Consider the following 20,795-nt stretch of genomic DNA (forward strand, 5'->3'; position numbering starts at 1 on the left):
GTGCCCGGGCAGTGATCCTAAAACAGAATAACCTGGATGTGGGAGGAACTGTGAGAAGAGAAGACCACACTAAGGAAGCATGAGGACATGTGAGTATTGCCCAGCACTATACATTGTCAAACCAGATCCTCCCTAAGGACAAGAGAAAAAGGAGACTGAGAAAAGTGCCCAGGCAGTGATCCTAAGACAGATTAACCTGGATGTGGGAGGAACTGTGAGAAGAGAAGACCACACTCAGGAAGAATGAGGACATGTGAGTATTGCCTAGCACCAGACATTGTCCAACCAGATCCTCCCTAAGGACAAGAAAAGAAGGCGACTGAGAAAAGTGCCCAGGCAGTGATCCTAAGGCAGATTAACCTGGATCTGGGAGGAACTGTGAGAAGAGAAGACCACACTCAGGAAGAATGAGGGCATGTGAGTACTGGCCAGCACAAGAGTAATGAGTCGTTCGCCATGAGGCTCCACGTTTGGCATAAGTCTGTCGCCTAGTCTGTCGCTCAAAAGTAAAGGAATACGCTAATAGCATTGGTATGCTGAAATAATGACGGTGTTGGCCAGATATTGTAAAGCTGACGCGGGAAGTGCAACAATTGTTTCACAGCCACAGGCCACCTCACCTTGTATGTCATGAGGGTGCACAATGCCCCCTTGTGTCAGGGTGGATGCATTCCACAGTACTTTTCCTGCAGAGTGATACACATATCATGCAGGGGCAACTCCTGCATAATGGGCGAGTTGGGGCGGACCCACCAGAACCGTCGCCCTTCATGGAGGAGCTGCACTGGTTCTTGTAGCTGAGGGAGCGCTCCTGGGCTGGCTTGAACTGTGCTTGAACTGTCAAGGGGAAATGCAGTTTCACTTTGACAGTTTGTTTCACAGTTGGCATTTTGGGGCTGCCAATCTAGCCCTTTATAACTGTGGTATGTATTTTGTATTCTGGGCATCTATGCTAATGCTAGCATGTTAAGTGTTATTAGTGGCTAGACTGACATTTCAGGGCAGCCGGTCTAACCCTTTTTTACTGTGGCATGTTTTTTTTAATTATGGGCATCTATTATGAAGCAAGCATGTTAAGTGTTATAATGTGGCTAGACTGCCATTCTATATTTGCTGCGGCATGTCATTTTTTACTTTCCATCAAGGACAAAGCAAATTTGATAACTGTGAGTACACAGCCAGTTTGGACGTTTTTTCTTATTGTGGCATGGCATTTTCCAAGGCAAAGCCAACAGGAGCATGTTTTTGTCTGGATATTGCCATATATTGGCAGAGCCAGGCTGGCATGTTTTCTTGTTGAATCATTACTGGCATTATGTGCAAAGCAAACATGAGTATGTTCGTATATAGGAATTCTGGCATGTATTGGTGCATCCAGCATGGAAATGTATTGGCACAGCCAGTGTGAACTTGTTTTTAAACTGGCATATATTGTGGCGAAGTCATCATAAAAATGCCCTGTGAAATCTTCATGAGCACTGTTTGGTTACGTGCAGCTAATGGATTTTTGGATTGGAGTTAGCCTACAAAACCATTTGCAAACTGTTTGGCTTTTTACCCTGTTTTTCCACAGAAAGTGTGCTGTATAACGTGACATTTTAAGCCAATAGTATAAAAACAAACCTTGGTGGGGGAACCTCCCCGAACTGCCCTCGGTTGGTTCAGCCTCCTTAGCTAGGCTGGGTTCGCTCTGTTATATTTGTGGGAAATATTTCCGCCCCTCCAATCAAAGACTTCACCAGCTGCCAAGCCTTCCTGGAAGGTTTGCTTTCCAGAACTTGCCCAATTAATCTCCCCAGCCCGCTCTCTGGTGCACGACAACAGGTGGCCCTCGATGGATGCGCCGCCGATAACCCGCAACTTAATAACAGGATCTATGAATGCGATGGGGAAGGCATCTTGGGTCTTACTTTCTTATTTTACTTAATGCAATAATTATTTAAACAACAATTTGTCCCACATATCTAAAACTTGAAAGAAGGACATTAAAGCAGATTGAAGACATTATGAGGAAGGTGTGCTACATTATTATACTAATACTGTATTGCACAGTGTCCTGTCCAGGAGGGGTCGGTAGTGAGTGAGGAGGTGTGAGTCCGTGAGGGTGGCGAGGTACATGGGAGCTGGAGTGATTCATGCGTGCCGCCCGGAAAGAGAGGAGGAGAGGATGTGTTTCCGATGTGTTCCCTGGAGACCCAGCAGAGGGGCAGTGGGGCAGGGAGGTAGGTAGTGAGATTGAGGCTCGTAATTCAGCCCCTGATGTAATATGGACGCAGGGACGTGTACACAGGCCCTTTGGCCCGCAGAGGTTCCCACCGCCGAATGTTGGCCATTGCAGGGCAAAAGGTATCTCACAGGCGTGCATGCCGCCTTTTGCCCAGCTGTTCCACCGTGCAAATGAAGTAAACGCTGCCTTTCATGTATGCATGGCAGGCAGCGTTTACAACAGATCTCTGGCACATAAAGCCGGCAGGCTCCATAGGAATCCCCAGCATTTGAGGCGGACATGAAAATGGCCGCCAGCGCAGATGCTCGAGCATTTGTATGGCGGAGAGGAAGAGAGGCGGCGGAAACGCAAGTTACGTTCCACTCATCTGCTCCACCCCACACATGCACCAAAATGGGGCGTAACGTTAATGGGAGATGTGAAAGTCCTATGCAAGGCTTTCATTGACGTTACGCCGCTTTCCAAAATGAACTCCATTTAGCAACTCCGCATTTTGATGTGTTACCAACCAGCATGGTCCGCAAGCTTTAAAAACAAGCATTAACCAGGGACATACTTAACCGTTTTCCATCAGTCGCTCGATTTATAAGCACTCTGCGTGTCCTTCATGGAAGTCCTGTTAAAAACAAGCATTGGCAAAGCCAACGGGTTTGGTTTGTGCATAAGTATTAGGCATTTGCCAGGCACTGCTACTAGATGCCCAGGTACTCGCACCAGTTTGCAGCTGCTACCATCAATGGCCAGTTCATGCTACTACAGCAATGCCTGGCAAGTGCCTTTCCCATGCCCACACAAAAGCCCAAACTATTTGCATTGGCAATGCTTGCCTTACAAGCGTTTGAGTAGAGCTCCCCCGAATCATTCTACTGATGTTGTCCAACTCAATACAGAACCGCACACACTGATGCAGCAGTTGTCAAGCAGCGCGCGCCCTGTATTATTATTCTTATTGCTGTTGATATGGTATTTATCGAGTGCAGACCTAGCTTCGGAAGCACACGGCGAGGGGAGCAGATCGCAAGGGAGCTCACCACAAGGGAGTGGGGAGCTTAGAGGAGCGGGGGCAGACAAGGGATCCAGAAGCAACCAGGGGAGGAAGCAGGGCCAGGAGATAACCCAGTCCCAGGATAGGAGGGATCTGAGGGTGCCTGGACCTCAGTGTTAGGGAGGAGCCATTCTTCTTGAGCTTGTTACTGAAATGTCGACGATGGGAGCGAGTCAACAATCAGTGAACCAAGCACCGGGGTCCGGCATTCAGATCTGATGAGCAGGAGCTAAGACCAGCTCCTGGGAGTCGGGCATCACCCAGTAGACAGGAGCTGCAGCAGGGGAACCAGGAGCCCCCAGAGATGCCCTTCACTTTGTGTTCATTGTGTTTAAATCTATTTTAGACGTGTTCTAATTCTTCTTTATTGACATTCTCTAATACTCAAAGCTAATTTCTCACACACATGCTTGGAAGGCACCAGTCGGCACTAGGATCCAAATGTAGCTCCGGGCCGCTGATGGGCTAAAGCTAACCAGGCTCTACTGTGCTAGAAGCAGGAGCTAGTTAGCTCCCAGCTCCCCTCAATTTCGAACCCTGAAGTACAGACAGGCCTGACTGCAGAGCCGTGTTGTGGAAAGACCCTAAGTGTGAGGGGGACATGATAGGCCGGATGCAGGCTCCCTGTCATGAAGGGAAGACCAGTTGGGTCTGTCCCTAGCAATCCTAAACTCTGGAGGCAGCTCTCTAAGGAGCCATGTGAGCAAAGCAGCACCTCTGGCTCCTCAGAATGGACACGGGTGTATTGGAATTGCCCTGATTTGTTTTGTTGGAGTTAAGCCCCAGGCAGCCCAATATAAAGTGCTGCTTACATATAGGCAATTATATGTTGCGTAAAAAGTGTATCTGACTTAGTCTCAAAAAAGAAAGGGGGCACTTAAAGGACAGGGAAAGATGTGCTGTGATCCACACCCATGTATACAGCACGAGGCCAAGCAGAGGGGGTCTCAGGCTCAGCACCGTACCATGTGTGCACATGCAGGCGTTACAAGGGGCCCATTCAGGAAGCTCTTTAGGAGCGCGGAGTCTGATTCTTATACGGTGGGGAGAACAACCGTGAGGCATGTAGCGAATTGCATTGTTGGGGGACCGAGGGCTAATGGAAAGGGGCTCATTGCTAGAAAAGAGACATACATTTCAGTATTTGATAATGAAAAGAAATGCCAAATTATATGGGATTCAAATGGAATCAATCAAAAATGCGTGTAAGTGAAAGTGCAGACGTTATAAACCAGGACCAGAAACCACTATGAATATTTTATGAAAAACAGGATTAGCTGAAAAGGTTCAGAAACCTTATTGCCTTCTGACCAGAGGGTGGTGCTTTGGAGCACAACTAATGAAATATACCCTTTGCGCGCTGAAACACACGGTCAGGGATGTTGGGTGAGCCTCAGAGTACTGGCAGAGATATTGTCATGGAATTCACCTGCTGTGGTTGCTAGGAAGCACAAGGGGGAATCAACGGCGTGTACACACTTGGGGGAGTTGATCAGGTGTATGTGGATTACTAGGAAGTCCAAGGGGCAATCAATGGCGTGTACACACTTGGGGGAGTTGATCAGGCGTATATGGATTGCTAGGAAGCACAAGAGGGAATCAATGGTGTGTACACGCTTGGGGGAGTTGATCAGGCGTATATGGATCACTAGGAAGCACAAGGGGCAATCAATGGTGTGTACACGCTTGGGGGAGTTGATCAGGCGTATATGGATCACTAGGAAGCACAAGGGGGAATCAATGGTGTGTACACGCTTGGGGGAGTTGATCAGGCGTATATGGATCACTAGGAAGCACAAGGGGCAATCAATGGTGTGTACACGCTTGGGGGAGTTGATCAGGCGTATATGGATCGCTAGGAAGCACAAGGGGGAATCAACGGTGTGTACACGCTTGGGGGAGTTGATCAGGCGTATATGGATCGCTAGGAAGCACAAGGGGGAATCAATGGTGTGTACACGCTTGGGGGAGTTGATCAGGCGTATATGGATCGCTAGGCAGCACAAGGGGGAATCAATGGTGTGTACACGCTTGGGGGAGTTGATCAGGCGTATATGGATCACTAGGAAGCACAAGGGGCAATCAATGGTGTGTACACGCTTGGGGGAGTTGATCAGGCGTATATGGATCGCTAGGAAGCACAAGGGGGAATCAACGGTGTGTACACGCTTGGGGGAGTTGATCAGGCGTATATGGATCGCTAGGAAGCACAAGGGGGAATCAATGGTGTGTACACGCTTGGGGGAGTTGATCAGGCGTATATGGATCGCTAGGCAGCACAAGGGGCAATCAACGGTGTGTACACATTTGGGGGAGTTGATCCGGCGTATATGGATCGCTAGGCAGCACAAGGGGCAATCAATGGCGTGCACACACTTGGGGGAGTTGATCAGGCGTATATGGATCGCTAGGAAGCACAAGGGGGAATCAATGGTGTGTACACGCTTGGGGGAGTTGATCAGGCGTATATGGATCGCTAGGAAGCACAAGGGGGAATCAATGGTGTGTACACGCTTGGGGGAGTTGATCAGGCGTATATGGATTGCTAGGAAGCACAAGGGGGAATCAATGGTGTGTACACGCTTGGGGGAGTTGATCAGGCGTATATGGATCGCTAGGCAGCACAAGGGGCAATCAACGGTGTGTACACATTTGGGGGAGTTGATCCGGCGTATATGGATCGCTAGGCAGCACAAGGGGCAATCAATGGCGTGCACACACTTGGGGGAGTTGATCAGGCGTATATGGATCACTAGGAAGCACAAGGGGGAATCAATGGTGTGTACACGCTTGGGGGAGTTGATCAGGCGTATATGGATCGCTAGGAAGCACAAGGGGGAATCAATGGTGTGTACACGCCTGGGGGAGTTGATCAGGCGTATATGAAGCACAAGGGGGAATCAATGGTGTGTACACGCTTGGGGGAGTTGATCAGGCGTATATGGATCACTAGGAAGCACAAGGGGGAATCAACGGTGTGTACACGCTTGGGGGAGTTGATCCGGCGTATATGGATCGCTAGGCAGCACAAGGGGCAATCAACGGTGTGTACACATTTGGGGGAGTTGATCAGGCGTATATGGATCACTAGGCAGCACAAGGGGCAATCAACGGTGTGTACACGCTTGGGGGAGTTGATCCGGCGTATATGGATCGCTAGGCAGCACAAGGGGGAATCAACGGTGTGTACACGCTTGGGGGAGTTGATCAGGCGTATATGGATCACTAGGAAGCACAAGGGGGAATCAACGGTGTGTACACGCTTGGGGGAGTTGATCCGGCGTATATGGATCGCTAGGCAGCACAAGGGGCAATCAACGGTGTGTACACATTTGGGGGAGTTGATCAGGCGTATATGGATCACTAGGCAGCACAAGGGGCAATCAACGGTGTGTACACGCTTGGGGGAGTTGATCCGGCGTATATGGATCGCTAGGCAGCACAAGGGGCAATCAATGGCGTGCACACACTTGGGGGACTTCACTAGATATAAATGAATTGACATTAGTCCCAAACAGGAAGCAACACGAATTGTTAAAGCCAACAGTATTGGTGTGTGTGTAGGATGGGCATGGCAAGCACTGCCATCTTGGCACCACCTGACCATGACATGGTAACAGCTGGAAATTATGCAAGTGCCGGTATCTAATACGCACACACAGGCCACAGCTGTTGGCTTTGCCAATGCATGATTTGAACAGGACTTCAGTGCAAGGACTGCTTCTGAGTGAAGCGGCTGGGGGTACACCTTGTTAAACTTGTTCATTGAATTAGTAACACATTTACAACTGCAATGAAAGTATTAACTCAGAATACGGCTTGTTAAGACATTTACAACCCAAAGTGTGATGTCAATGCTTTGGTGGTGACGGTGCGCGGTACAAATCCCTTTAACGTTAACATTAACATTAACATAAAGCTACCTCAAAGAGATCCTAGGAGAATGTTTTTTTGTGAGGGGCGGGCTGGTAGGGATTAGCATGCCCCCACGGCAGTCAATGGGGGGCGGGAGGGGGGGTAAATAAACTTGTGTGTCTCCTGTCGCTCATATGACTGTTTGCCGAGACTCTTTTTCTTTGGGTGCAGTCGCTGTCGAGACGTCCACCCCCCTGCTAGGGTGATGGGGTATGGTTGAGTGTACCATGGTCCCAACCATGAGGTCTGCTGGGAGTACGTTGGTGGAGCTGTGAGGCGTCACCCTTTAGTCCCGTTACAATCGGTAGAGATCCACTTTCTAGGGGCTGTTTTGGAATCTGGACAGTGAGGGTAGTGGGAGCAAGAAGATGGATAGAGATGTGTTAAAGAGATCTAGGGGGATAGGGCGTGTGAGAGAATGTGGAAGGAAGAGGATGGTCAGTGGGACGTTTCGTGGAGGAAGGCAGAGGCCCAAATGACAGCAAGAGAGAGGACTGCTAAGGGAAGAAATCGGAGAGGTACGAGCATGGTGTGCAGGTAGGTAGTGAGAGGTTAGGGAGGAAAGGGTGAAAGGTGGGTTCACTTGTGGTGCTGGAGCAGGAGTTCCAGCCCTTGGGCCTTCCGGGAGTGCTACTCAGCTGGCAGTGGGATGATGGCTGGGACCAGTGCATGGGGAACTAGGGTGCGCGGGTGCAAGCAAGAGCTTTCCTTTGCCGGTGCAGTGCTTGCAGGACTTCTGTGTAATGGGGATCCGCTCCAGTGGCTGAAGAGAAGGTTTTCTGGGGTTTCTTGACCAGTTGACCTCATGCCCAATCAGGGCGTTACCTGCAGCAAAGATGGCGCTGGGCGAGTAGGGACCTCATCTGCAAGCAGGAGATTCATTTCACAGCTGCAGAACTTGCAGGCCTCCTGGCAGAAGGGTAGCGCCGTCACACAAATATACGGGAGGGCAGACTGTGTTTTTATTTAGAAATATCATTTTCTTTAAAGTGCTACTGCTATTTCGTTTTTTCACGGCACATAGGCAGGCGTGGGTGGGTGGGCAGCACTTGAGTGCATTGAGCCTGTGCCGTGGCAGATACATCACATGATCCTGTTTACATTGATTTTGGAACGTCTGTGGCACCAGCAGCCAATAGGGACGGGGGCCTTTCCATGCTCTATAATTGCAGGGAGTCTTCTCTGCTCCCGGCATGATGGAAGCTCTGGTTTCCGAGGGACGGCCCTTGTGGGAGGTCTCCTGCTGAGATGCTGTATTCGGCTGGGAGTCAGAGGATGGTTTAGCAGTTAAGGGAGGCAAGCTCTAGTGTGGTCACTAGAGGCAGATGGAAAGCCTTGCCAAGCCACCCAGATGACTAGAATCAAGGGAAGAAAATGACACAAAAAGGGCTCGGAATGCATTTAAAAATGTATGCTTGGGGGTAGCAGGTGTTCTCCTTTTTGGAACTTTACTTGTGTGGCAGAAGGTCATTGTTGGGGTTCTGGGTCCCCTCAAGGTTTTGCTGGCTTCCGGGGGTTTTCATCTTTTCTTTTGTGGCTAGCGGGATTGCTACTGCACTCTTTCACTTGAATGTGTTGGCCTTAGAAGCCAATAATAGCTCCACGCAGGGGCCTGTGCTTTTATCATCACCCCATTTTGCTCTCAACCTGAACGTGTGTTGTGGAGTCCGCCAGGGTTATAGTCACCTTCTCCACATTAGTAGCCCAGCGCACCTATATGGTAGCCACTTGGGTACTGGTGCATTTTCTAAGCCCTGCTCCCAGCCATTTTTTTAGACATTCCCTTTACATGCAAACTGTCATGCAAACCGAGTTGCAAGTTGCAAAACTGGGACAGACATTGAAGATTAAAAACTCCATATAAAAACGGAAAGGTGTAGCGTGTGTGCGGAACCTGAGGGCGTCCTCACGTCTTTCCACAATATATCCTCCCCCCCAGGTGGCCACGGAAAGGCCGTCACTTTCAGATCCTGACCACGGAGGTGGATATGTCAAGGACGATCACTTGGGTGGTGGAGGAGACTTGGGGAGTGGGGATTGGGCACCCTTAGGTGAGACATGGTATCCCCCATTTCCCTTTTCCAATTAACCTAATATTCCCCAGGTCTTTGTAGGGTATTATCAATCCCTTCCCTATTTTCCAATACAACTTCCTCCCAACACACACTACTTAGGTACTGAGACGACAATGCCACCATTGAAACAGAAGAAAGACTGGACAAAGAAACATGAGCAGTCTAGTTGTTGGGCTCATTACTATGGAGCCAGGAACTTTAAAACAGGCTCAGCTGAGAGGTATCAGTGGAAGCACGGCAAGTGCGAAGTAGAATTTAAGGGTAAAAGCTGCGGTGATGAGTGGGCACCTTCCCAAGAGGCTGGGAAGTTAATGGAGCGTGATCCTGTGCAACGAGCGAGAGGGGCTTGTTGGCAGTCTAAGGAAGAACAGAACAGAGCGAAGGTACCGGGAGCGTTGGAGAGGCTCCCGACCGCCCGGCGGTGCAGGACCGTTAACTGGAGCTCCGCAGTAAGTAAATGGGATGTCAGGAAGCCGTGGAGGATCTGAACGCCAGAAGGAACCAGTGCAAGCAGACCGTGAATGGAAACGAGTCTCCGGAAAGGCACCGTAAGGGGAAATCCAACCATAAGAAAGCTGGTTAGACCACCTGGGTGAAAAGGGGGCCCCGGACACAGTGGATTGGCAGGCAGAGACATTTAGTTTTGAATATCTGAATTGAATATAAGGAAAAAGTGAATAGAAATCAAGAGACAGTTGATTTTTCATAGGAATTATCGAATAGGAATATCTAAATTGAATATAAGGGAAAAGTGAATGGAAAACAAGCATTGGCAAGAGTCAAATATGCTGGCATTAATAAGAGTCAAGTAAGCTAACATTGTTAAGAGTTCAATGATCAAGCGTTGGCAAGAGCCAAGAATAATTAAGCACAAGAACTAAAATAGTAGCAAATCTGGTACGCAAGAGAATTCAATTCCTAGTAGGAGAATGTACTATGAAGTTTATGACGGATTGTGAAACCTGAACTATAACAGCTGCCGCGGTTCCCAGCAGGAGAATGTACTGGGAAGTTTATGGTGGATTGTGAAACCTGAACTATAACAGCTGCCGCGGTTCCCAGCAGGAGAATGTACTGGGAAGTTTATGATGGATTGTGAAACCTGACCTATAACAGCAGCTGCGTTTTCTAGCAGGAGAGTGTACTGGGAAGTTTATGGTGGATTGTGAAACCTGAACTATAACAGCTGCCGCGGTTCCCAGCAGGAGAATGTACTGGGAAGTTTATGGTGGATTGTAAAACCTGAACTATAACAGCAGCTGCGTTTTCTAGCAGGAGAGTGTACTGGGAAGTTTATGATGGATTGTGAAACCTGACCTATAACAGCAGCTGCGTTTTCTAGCAGGAGAGTGTACTGGGAAGTTTATGGTGGATTGTGAAACCTGAACTATAGCAGCTGCTGCGGTTCCCAGCAGGAGAGTGTACTGGGAAGTTTATGATGGCTTGTGAAACCTGAACTATAGCAGCTGCCGCGGTTCCTAGCAGGAGAGTGTACTGGGAAGTTTATGGTGGATTGTGAAACCAGAACTATAACAGCTGCCGCGGTTCCTAGCAGGAGAGTGTACTGGGAAGTTTATGATGGATTGTGAAACCTGAACTATAACAGCTGCTGTGGTTCCTAACAGGAGAGTGCACTGGGAAGTTTATGGTGGATTGTGAAACCTGAACTATAACAGCTGCCACGGTTCCTAGCAGGAGAGTGCACTGGGAAGCCTTTGTTGGTTTTGCAATTGAAAGCTATTGGAGAAGTGAACGTTAATGAAACCTGTGAGAATAAAGCTTCAAAGGCAGTTAAAAGGACACTGACCCAAGTTTCTTTGTGAAGCTGAAACTGTGTCCAGAAACCTATGAAACAGAACCATGCAAGGTGTGTTGGTTGCGTGACCTGTTATGGGTGGACCGTGGGGTCCGACAACTGCACCCAGACCGAATAAACCCACCTAAAGAAAAGCCACACTGTGAAGCCACACTGTGAAGCCACACTGTGAAGCCACACTGTGCTGGAATAAAGGAAGCCTATGTGAAGTGGGATTAATGAGCTGAACTTAATTAACTAGTGACAAGTAACCAAACTCGAAGAGCTGGGGAAATATCCCGAGGAACTGTGTTATGTTGGAACATTAACTATCCCGAGGAACTGGGTTATGTTGGAACAATAACTATCCCGAGGAACTGTGTTGTTTTGAAACATTGGATGACTTGAAAGCCAGGGGAAGGGACTATTTGAATCATGGGTAAGGGAAAACCTGTTTCCACTTAAGAGCTTGAAGAAGCTTTGAACTATTGTTTGGAACACTTATCATTTGTTGCTGACATCCCTACACGTTGTATTCAGTTAGATGTGAGGGAAAGTGTAGGGTTTGGACACAGACAGACATTTGCTTTGGACTTCCTGACATAGACTATCCTTAGTTTCATTTAGGTCAGGAAATCCCACCTTAGCTTTGGGCAAGTAGGGCAGTTTCCTTTTGAGTTAATACAGGTTTATACGTTAAACTTCTATTTCATTGTGTAGTCTCATTCATGATGTCTTCACACATGGCTTTTTTCTGTCCCAGCTTGGGTGCATGGATGTAATTGGTTATGTGCGATGCTGGTCGTGTGATAGCTTGGGTGAGTTTCATGCGATGTGGCATGAGGCCACCGATGACTTTCACCGGTGGCCGTCATAGCAGTGGCAGAGCACTGGTGGGTTTGCATTCCATGTAACTCTAAGTGTGGTAAAGTAACGTACTGTAAGCGCTGGTCAACGCTTCATGCTGGAGCATCCTGGGACCTGGATACCACAGAAGGACGGTAACATATAGCGAGCCAAAGATAGGGGTATCCATCTTTGGCCACGCTGTGGAACACAGGTGAAGCGATTTGCAAGATATGATTAGGGAGTCGTATTAAAGAAAGATCCTCAGCTTCCGACGATTGACCACACTCTTACGCAAGTTGTGGTAAGTGCGTCACTGTGATGGGTGAAGCATGAGGAATAGTGATGTGCAAGCAGATACTGGTTGTTCTGAAGAGAGGTGGAGAAGCAGGAAGAGGAGAGTAAGAACTTCACGCAGATTTGAGAAGCACGTGACAGAGAGTGAGCGTAATATCTAAGGAAGTGAATGCAGGATGTTGACAATCTTCATCATAAGCGATGTATGCATTGTATTGCGCTTTAAACACAATGCTGCACAAGGGTATACAGTAATAGGATATGGCTAATCGTGCTGGGCATACCGTACATCAGTCTTCCTTCTTCCCCTCTGTCTATCTTGTCAGGTGTGTGTTGTCTCTCTCTCTTTATCTCTCTTTGGGCAAGAGTCGCATTGTGAGGTGTGTGTTATCGCTCTCTCTTTATCTCTCTGTGGGCAAGAGTCGCATTGTCAGGTGTGTGTTATCTCTCTCTTTATCTCTCTTTGGGCAAGAGTCGCATTGTCAGGTGTGTGTTATCTCTCTCTGTATCTCTCTGTGGGCAAGAGTCGCATTGTCAGGTGTGTGTTATCTCTCTCTTTATCTCTCTTTGGGCAAGAGCCGCATTGTCAGGTGTGTGTTATATCTCTCTCTTTATCTCTCTGTGGGCAAGAGTCGCATTGTCAGGTGTGTGTTATCTCTCTCGTTATCTCTCTGTGGGCAAGAGTCGCATTGTCAGGTGTGTGTTATCTCTCCCTCTTTATCTCTCTGTGGGCAAGAGTCGCATTGTCAGGTGTGTGATTTCTCTCCCTCTTTATCTCTCTGTGGGCAAGAATAGCATTGTCAGGTGTGTGTTATCTCTCCCTCTTTATCTCTCTGTGGGCAAGAGTCGCATTGTCAGGTGTGTGATTTCTCTCCCTCTTTATCTCTCTGTGGGCAATAGTAGCATTGTCAGGTGTGTGTTATCTCTCCCTCTTTATCTCTCTGTGGGCAAGAGTTGCATTGTCAGGTGTGTGTTATCTCTCTCTCTTTATCTCTGTGGGCAAGAGTAGCATTGTCAGATGTGTGTTATCTCTCTCTGTTTATCTCTCTGTGGGCAAGAGTTGCATTGTCAGGTGTGTGATTTCTCCCCCTCTTTATCTCTCTGTGGGCAAGAGTCGCATTGTCAGGTGTGTGTTCTCTCTCTTTATCTCTCTGTGGGCAAGAGTCGCATTGTCAGGTGTGTGTAATCTCTCTCTCTTTATCTCTCTGTGGGCAAGAATCGCATTGTCAGGTGTGTGTTATCTCTCTCTCTTTATCTCTCTGTGGGCAAGAGTCGCATTGTCAGGTGTGTGTTATCTCTCTTTCTTTATCTCTCTGTTGGCAAGAGTCGCATTGCCAGGTGTGTGTTATCTCTCTCTCTCTGTCTCTCTGTGGGCAAGAGTCGCATTGTCAGGTGTGTGTTATATCTCTCTCTTTATCTCTCTGTGGGCAAGAGTCGCATTGTCAGGTGTGTGTTTCCTCTCTCTCTTTATCTCTCTGTGGGCAAGAGTCGCATTGGCAGGTGTGTGTTATATCTCTCTCTTTATCTCTCTGTGGGCAAGAGTCGCATTGTCAGGTGTGTGTTATATCTCTCTCTTTATCTCTCTGTGGGCAAGAGTCGCATTGTCAGGTGTGTGTTTTCTCTCTCTCTTCATCTCTCTGTGGGCAAGAGTCGCATTGTCAGGTGTGATATATCTCTCTCTTTATCTCTCTGTGGGCAAGAGTCACATTGTCAGGTGTGTGTTATATCTCTCTCATTATCTCTCTGTGGGCAAGAGTCGCATTGTCAGGTGTGTGTTATATCTCTCTCTTTATCTCTCTGTGGGCAAGAGTCGCATTGTCAGGTGTGTGTTATATCTCTCTCTTTATCTCTCTGTGGGCAAGAGTCGCATTGTCAGGTGTGTGTTTTCTCTCTCTCTTTATCTCTGTGTGGGCAAGAGTCGCATTGACAGGTGTGTTCTATCTCTCTCTTTATCTCTCTGTAGACAAGAGTAGCATTGTCAGGTGTGTGTTATATCTCTCTCTTTATCTCCCTTTGGGCAAGAGTCGCATTGTCAGGTGTGTGTTATATCTCTCTCTTTATCTCTCTGTGGGCAAGATTCGCATTGTCAGGTGTGTGTTATCTCTCTCTTTATCTCTCTGTGGGCAAGATTCGCATTGTCAGGTGTGTGTTATCTCTCTCTCTTTATCTCTCTGTGGGCAAGAGTTGCATTGTCAGGTGTGTGTTATCTCTCTCTATTTATCTCTCTTTGGGCAAGAGTCGCATTGTCAGGTGTGTGTTATATCTCTCTCTTTATCTCTCTGTGGGCAAGAGTCGCATTGTCAGGTGTGTGTTATCTCTCTCTCTTTATCTCTCTATGGGCAAGAGTCGCATTATCAGGTGTGTGTTTTCTAGAGCTACTCCAGCCACTGGTAAAAGCTGGAGGACCAGAGACTAATACAGAAATCTTCGTCTACATTGCACTATTGAAAGACTGAGCCATCCCTGCCATGATTTAAGCTGAGACCCAAGAGCCACATCTCTGCATTTAGTTGTTACAATCTTCTCTTGCATCATGCATGAGGTTAATATGTTGTATAATGATGAGAAGTTTAAATATTCCACAAATTACCCCATAGTGGTTAGGCATGAATAAGCTCCACACAATGGCCCAGAAGCAATTACTTATCACTTGGTAATGCCATATCACCTAAAGGCACCGCCTACCTAGTGTAGAGATGACTGTATAATGCAGGCATGACTGTTGGTAAAGATACTGTATAATGCAGGCATGTCCAGGAACAGCATTGAGCGGCGTGGCACACCATTCTCAACTTCATTTACTGAGGAAGTTTGCTATATTTCTGTCATTTTTCTATTCTTTCCTGACCTTCTTTCACTAATTCTATGATATATTGCCAGCAGAGGAAGTTGCACTGTGAAATCAAATTTGATAGAACATTTTCTTTGTGACAAACAGTCCCAATCTGGCAGCAGAATAGAACACGTTTGGTGGCCTGAAGATGGTCTTTCTATCAGTGGCTGAGGCATGTTGGAGGTTTTAAGGCATAGGATCTATTCCTGCAATTCCTTTACATCCATGCGTAATATGACTGCAGAATGGGAGCTTATGATCTGCCTTACCAACTCCTTTGCCATATTTGGCACTGTGAGCCCAGCCGGTTGCGGATACGAAGCCCAGTTGCCGGCAGAGCACATTGGCGTTCTCCAGGGTGAAGTCATCATCACAGATGGTACCCCATTCTTCATTGTAGAAGACCTCGATCCTCCCCTCGTTGTGCTTCCGAGGGTAACCGGCCAAGCGGAATTTGAGCTTGGGGACCTGGCCGGCCGAGGGAGACGGGGTGCTCTGCTGAGCCAGGACCCCTGAGATGGAGAGGCCACAGAGGAGAGAGAAGAGCTCCGTCCATCCCGGGGCACAACACAGCTTCATGGCTCAGGAGGGAACGGTGCACCTGGATATCACTGCAAAGCAAAAGAAATTCTAGATGAGTCGAAGGCAGCACCAGGAGACACAAAACATGACCAGAATAACAATGCAGAGATTCAGACAGTTGGTGGATGAGATGGGATGAAGCCGAAGAGATAGGACGTGTGCCGTGGTGAGGAGATATTGTGCAGTGGATGAGGTAACAGCAGTTTTTGCCACAGTATAATAATCGAATGTATTGCATCTGATTTTGCCCCATAATGATGTGGGGGGTTAAGGGGAGTGGGGATTGTGGGGGGGGGGGAAATCTTCCCCTGCATTTAGTTACAGCAAATTCGACCACTTACAAAATAAAATCGATTAATTATTTTCCAAAAAATCACATAGAACCGTGGATGAGATGTAGTCTAATGGAGGAGATGTTGTCTAGTGGATGAGCTCTAGACTCGTGAAGGGGATGTAGTGGTCTAGTGAGGACTTGAGTCCACAAGAGGAGATGTGGTCTACTGGAAAGATGTGGCCTATTGTGGCGATGGGGTCTCGTGGAAGAGATGTTGCGCAGGGAATGAGATGTGATCAAGCAGAAGAGAGGTGCTCTAGTGCAGGAGATGTGCTCTAGTGAGAAGATGCGATCTTGTGTGGAGAGGCGGTTGGGAGGATGAGATGTGGCCCAATGGATGAGACGAGATCAAGCAGAAGAGAGGTGCTCTAGTGCAGGAGATGTGCTCTAGTGAGAAGATGCGATCTTGTGTGGAGAGGCGGTTGGGAGGATGAGATGTGTCCCAATGGATGAGATTAGATCAAACAGAAGAGAGGTGCTCTAGTGCAGGAGATGTGCTCTAGTGAGAAGATGCGATCTTGTTTGGAGATGAGGTCCGGAGATGAGATGTGACCCAATGGATGATTTGAGATCAAGCAGAAGAGAGGTGCTCTAGTGGAGGAGATGTGCTCTCGTGAGAAGATGTGATCTTGTTTGGAGATGAGGTCGGGAGATGAGATGTGACCCAATGGATGAGATGAGATCAAGCAGAAGAGAGGTGCTCTAGTGGAGGAGATGTGCTCTAGTGAGAAGATGCTTTCTTGTGGAGATGAGGCCGGGAGAATGAGATGTGGCCCATTTGATGAGATGAGATCAAGCAGAAGAGAGGTGCTCTAGTGCAGGAGATGTGCTCTAGTGAGAAGATGTGATGTTGTGTGGAGAGGAGGTCGGGAGGATGAGATGTGGCCCAATGGATGAGATGAGACCAAGCAGAAGAGAGGTGCTCTAGTGGAGGAGATGTGCTCTCGTGAGAAGATGTGATCTTGTTTGGAGATGAGGTCGGGAGATGAGATGTGACCCAATGGATGAGATGAGATCAAGCAGAAGAGAGGTGCTCTAGTGCAGGAGATGTGCTCTAGTGAGAAGATGCTTTCTTGTGGAGATGAGGCCGGGAGAATGAGATGTGGCCCAATTGATGAGATGAGATCAAGCAGAAGAGAGGTGCTCTAGTGCAGGAGATGTGCTCTAGTGAGAAGATGTGATGTTGTGTGGAGAGGAGGTCGGGAGGATGAGATGTGGCCCAATGGATGAGATGAGACCAAGCAGAGGAGAGGTGCTCTAGTGCAGGAGATGTTCTCTATTGAGAAGATGCGATCTTGTGTGGAGAGGAGGTCAAGAGGATGAGATGTGCCCCAATGGATGAGATGAGATCAAGCAGAAGAGAGGTGCTCTAGTGCAGGAGATGTTCTCTAGTGAGAAGATGCGATCTTGTGTGGAGAGGAGGACGGGAGGATGAGATGTGCCCCAATGGATGAGATGAGATCAAGCAGAAGAGAGGTGCTCTAGTGCAGGAGATGTGCTCTAGTGAGAAGATGCGATCTTGTTTGGAGGAGATGAGGTCAGGAGATGAGATGTGACCCAATGGATGAGATGAGATCAAGCAGAAGAGAGGTGCTCTAGTGCAAGAGATGTGCTCTAGTGAGAAGATGCGATCTTGTTTGGAAATGAGGTCGGGGGATGAGATGTGGCCCAATGGATGAGATGAGATCAAGCAGAAGAGAGGTGCTCTAGTGCATGAGTTGTGCTCTAGTGAGAAGATGAGATCTTGTTTGGAGATGAGGTCGGGAGATGAGATGTGACCCAATGGATGAGATGAGATCAAGCAGAAGAGAGGTGCTCTAGTGGAGGAGATGTGCTCCAGTGAGAAGATGCGATCTTGTGTAGAGAGGAGGTCGGGAGGATGAGATGTGCCCCAATGGACGAGACGAGATCAAGCAGAAGAGAAGTGCTCTAGTGGAGGAGGTGTGCTCTAGTGAGAAGATGCGATCTTGTGTGGAGAGGAGGTCGGGAGGAGGAGATGTGGCCCAATGGATGAGACAAGATCAAGCAGAAGAGAGGTGCTCTAGTGCAGGAAATGTGCTCTAGTGAGAAGATGCGATCTTGTGTGGAGTTGAGGTCTGGAGATGAGATGTGACCCAATGGATGAGATGAGATCAAGCAGAAGAGAGGTGCTCTAGTGGAGGAGATGTGCACTAGTGAGAAGATGCGATCTTGTTTGGAGATGAGGTTGGAGGATGAGATGTGACCCAATGGATGAGATGAGATCAAGCAGAAGAGAGATGCACTAGTGCAGGAGATGTGCTCTAGTGAGAAGATACAATCTTGTGTCGAGAGGAGGTCGGGAGGATGAGATGTGGCCCAATGGATGAGATGAGATCAAGCAGAAGAGAGGTGCTCTAGTGCAGGAGATGTTCTCTAGTGAGAAGATGTGATCTTGTGTGGAGAGGAGCTTGGGAGAATGAGATTTGCCCCAATAGATGAGATGAGATCAAGCAGAAGAGAGGTGCTCTAGTCCAGGAGTTGTGCTCTAGTGAGAAGATGCGATCTTGTTTGGAGATGAGGTTGGGAGATGAGATGTGACCCAATGGATGAGATGAGATCACGCAGAAGAGAGGTGCTTTAGTGGAGGAGATGTGCTCTAGTGAGAAGATGCTTTCTTGTGGAGATGAGGCCGTGAGGATGAGATGTGATCCAATGGATGAGATGAGATCAAGCAGAAGAGAGGTGCTCTAGTGCAGGAGATGTGCTCTAGTGAGAAGATGAGATCTTGTGTGGAGAGGAGGTCAGGAGAATGAGATGTGGCCCAATGGATGAGATGAGATCAAGCAGAAGAGAGGTGCTCTAGTGCAGGAGATGTGCTCTAGTGAGAAGATTTGATCTTGTGTGGAGAGGAGGTCGGGAGGATAAGATGTGGCCCAATGGATGAGATGAGACCAAGTAGAGGAGAGGTGATCTAGTGCAGGAGATGTTCTCTATTGAGAAGATGCGATCTTGTGTGGAGAGGAGGTCGGTAGGATGAGATGTGCCCCAATGGATGAGATGAGATCAAGCAGAAGAGAGGTGCTCTAGTGGAGGAGATGTTCTCTAGTGAGAAGATGCGATCTTGTGTGGAGAGATGGTCGGGAGGATGTCATGTGTCCCAATGGATGAGATGAGGTCAAGAAGAAGAGAGGTGCTCTAGTGGAGGAGATGTGCTCTAGTGAGAAGATGCAATCTTGTGTGGAGAGGACATCGGGAGGATGAGATGTGGCCCAATGGATGAGATGAGATCAAGCAGAAGAGAGGTGCTCTAGTGCAGGATATGTGCTCTAGTGAGAAGATGCGATCTTGTTTGGAGATGAGGTTGGGGGGATGAGATGTGGCCCAATGGATGAGATGAGATCAGGCAGAAGAGAGGTGCTCTAGTGCAGGAGTTGTGCTCTAGTGAGAAGATGCGATCTTGTGTGGAGAGGAGGTCGGGAGGAGGAGATGTGGCCCAATGGATGAGACAAGATCAAGCAGAAGAGAGGTGCTCTAGTGGAGGAGATGTGCACTAGTGAGAAGATGCGATCTGGTTTGGAGATGAGGTTGGAGGATGAGATGTGACCCAATGGATGAGATGAGATCAAGCAGAAGAGAGGTGCTCTAGTGCAGAAGATGTGCTCTAGTGAGAAGATGCAATCTTGTGTCGAGAGGAGGTCGGGAGGATGAGATGTGGCCCAATGGATGAGATGAGATCAAGCAGAAGAGAGGTGCTCTAGTGCAGGAGATGTTCTCTAGTGAGAAGATGTGATCTTGTTTGGAGAGGAGGTTGGGAGAATGAGATTTGCCCCAATAGATGAGATGAGATCAAGCAGAAGAGAGGTGCTCTAGTGCAGGAGTTGTGCTCCAGTGAGGAGATGCGATCTTGTTTGGAGATGAGGTTAGGAGATGAGATGTGACCCAATGGATGAGATGAGATCACGCAGAAGAGAGGTGCTCTAGTGGAGGAGATGTGCTCTCGTGAGAAGATGCGATCTTGTTTGGAGATGGGGTCGGGAGATGAGATGTGACCCAATGGATGAGATGAGATCAAGCAGAAGAGAGGTGCTCTAGTGGAGGAGATGTGCTCTAGTGAGAAGATGCTTTCTTGTGGAGATGAGGCCGGGAGGATGAGATGTGATCCAATGGATGAGATGAGATCAAGCAGAAGAGAGGTGCTCTAGTGCAGGAGATGTGCTCCAGTGAGAAGATGAGATCTTGTGTGGAGAGGAGGTCAGGAGAATGAGATGTGGCCCAATGGATGAGATGAGATCAAGCAGAAGAGAGGTGCTCTAGTGCAGGAGATGTGCTCTAGTGAGAAGAGGTGATCTTGTGTGGAGAGGAGGTCGGGAGGATGAGATGTGCCCCAATGGATGAGATGAGACCAAGCAGAGGAGAGGTGCTCTAGTGCAGGAGATGTTCTCTATTGAGAAGATGCGATCTTGTGTGGAGAGGAGGTCGGGAGGATGAGATGTGCCCCAATGGATGAGATGAGATCAAGCAGAAGAGAGGTGCTCTAGTGGAGGAGATGTTCTCTAGTGAGAAGATGCGATCTTGTGTGGAGAGGAGGTCGGGAGGATGAGATGTGCCCCAATGGATGAGATGAGATCAAGCAGAAGAGAGGTGCTCTAGTGCAGGAGTTGTGCTCTAGCGAGAAGATGCGATCTTGTGTGGAGAGGAGGTCGGGAGGATGAGATATGGCCCAATGGATGAGACAAGATCAAGCAGAAGAGAGGCTCTCTAGTGCAGGAGATGTGCTCTAGTGAGAAGATGCGATCTTGTGTGGAGAGGAGGTCGGGAGGATGCGATGTGTCCCAATGGATGAGACGAGATCAAGCAAAAGAGAGGTGCTCTAGTGCAGGAGATG

General features: G+C 48.3%; 1 protein-coding gene across 5 annotated transcripts in view; it reads right to left on the minus strand.

Moving 5' to 3' along the window:
• LOXL3 (lysyl oxidase like 3) overlaps nucleotides 1-20,795 on the minus strand; it is a 476,927-nt gene that overhangs the window by 330,747 nt on the left and 125,385 nt on the right. For all 5 annotated transcript variants that reach the window (XM_069632513.1, XM_069632512.1, XM_069632511.1 and 2 more), the window contains exon 2: nucleotides 15,303-15,644. In XM_069632513.1, the coding sequence (XP_069488614.1) occupies nucleotides 15,303-15,612 (310 nt within the window). In that variant the 5' untranslated portion in view covers nucleotides 15,613-15,644. The remainder of the gene's footprint in view (nucleotides 1-15,302; nucleotides 15,645-20,795) is intronic.

The sequence above is a fragment of the Ambystoma mexicanum genome, chromosome 6q, assembly GCF_040938575.1.
Source record: "Ambystoma mexicanum isolate Mex_15411 chromosome 6q, UKY_AmexF1_1, whole genome shotgun sequence".
NCBI classification, from domain to species: Eukaryota; Metazoa; Chordata; class Amphibia; order Caudata; family Ambystomatidae; genus Ambystoma; species Ambystoma mexicanum.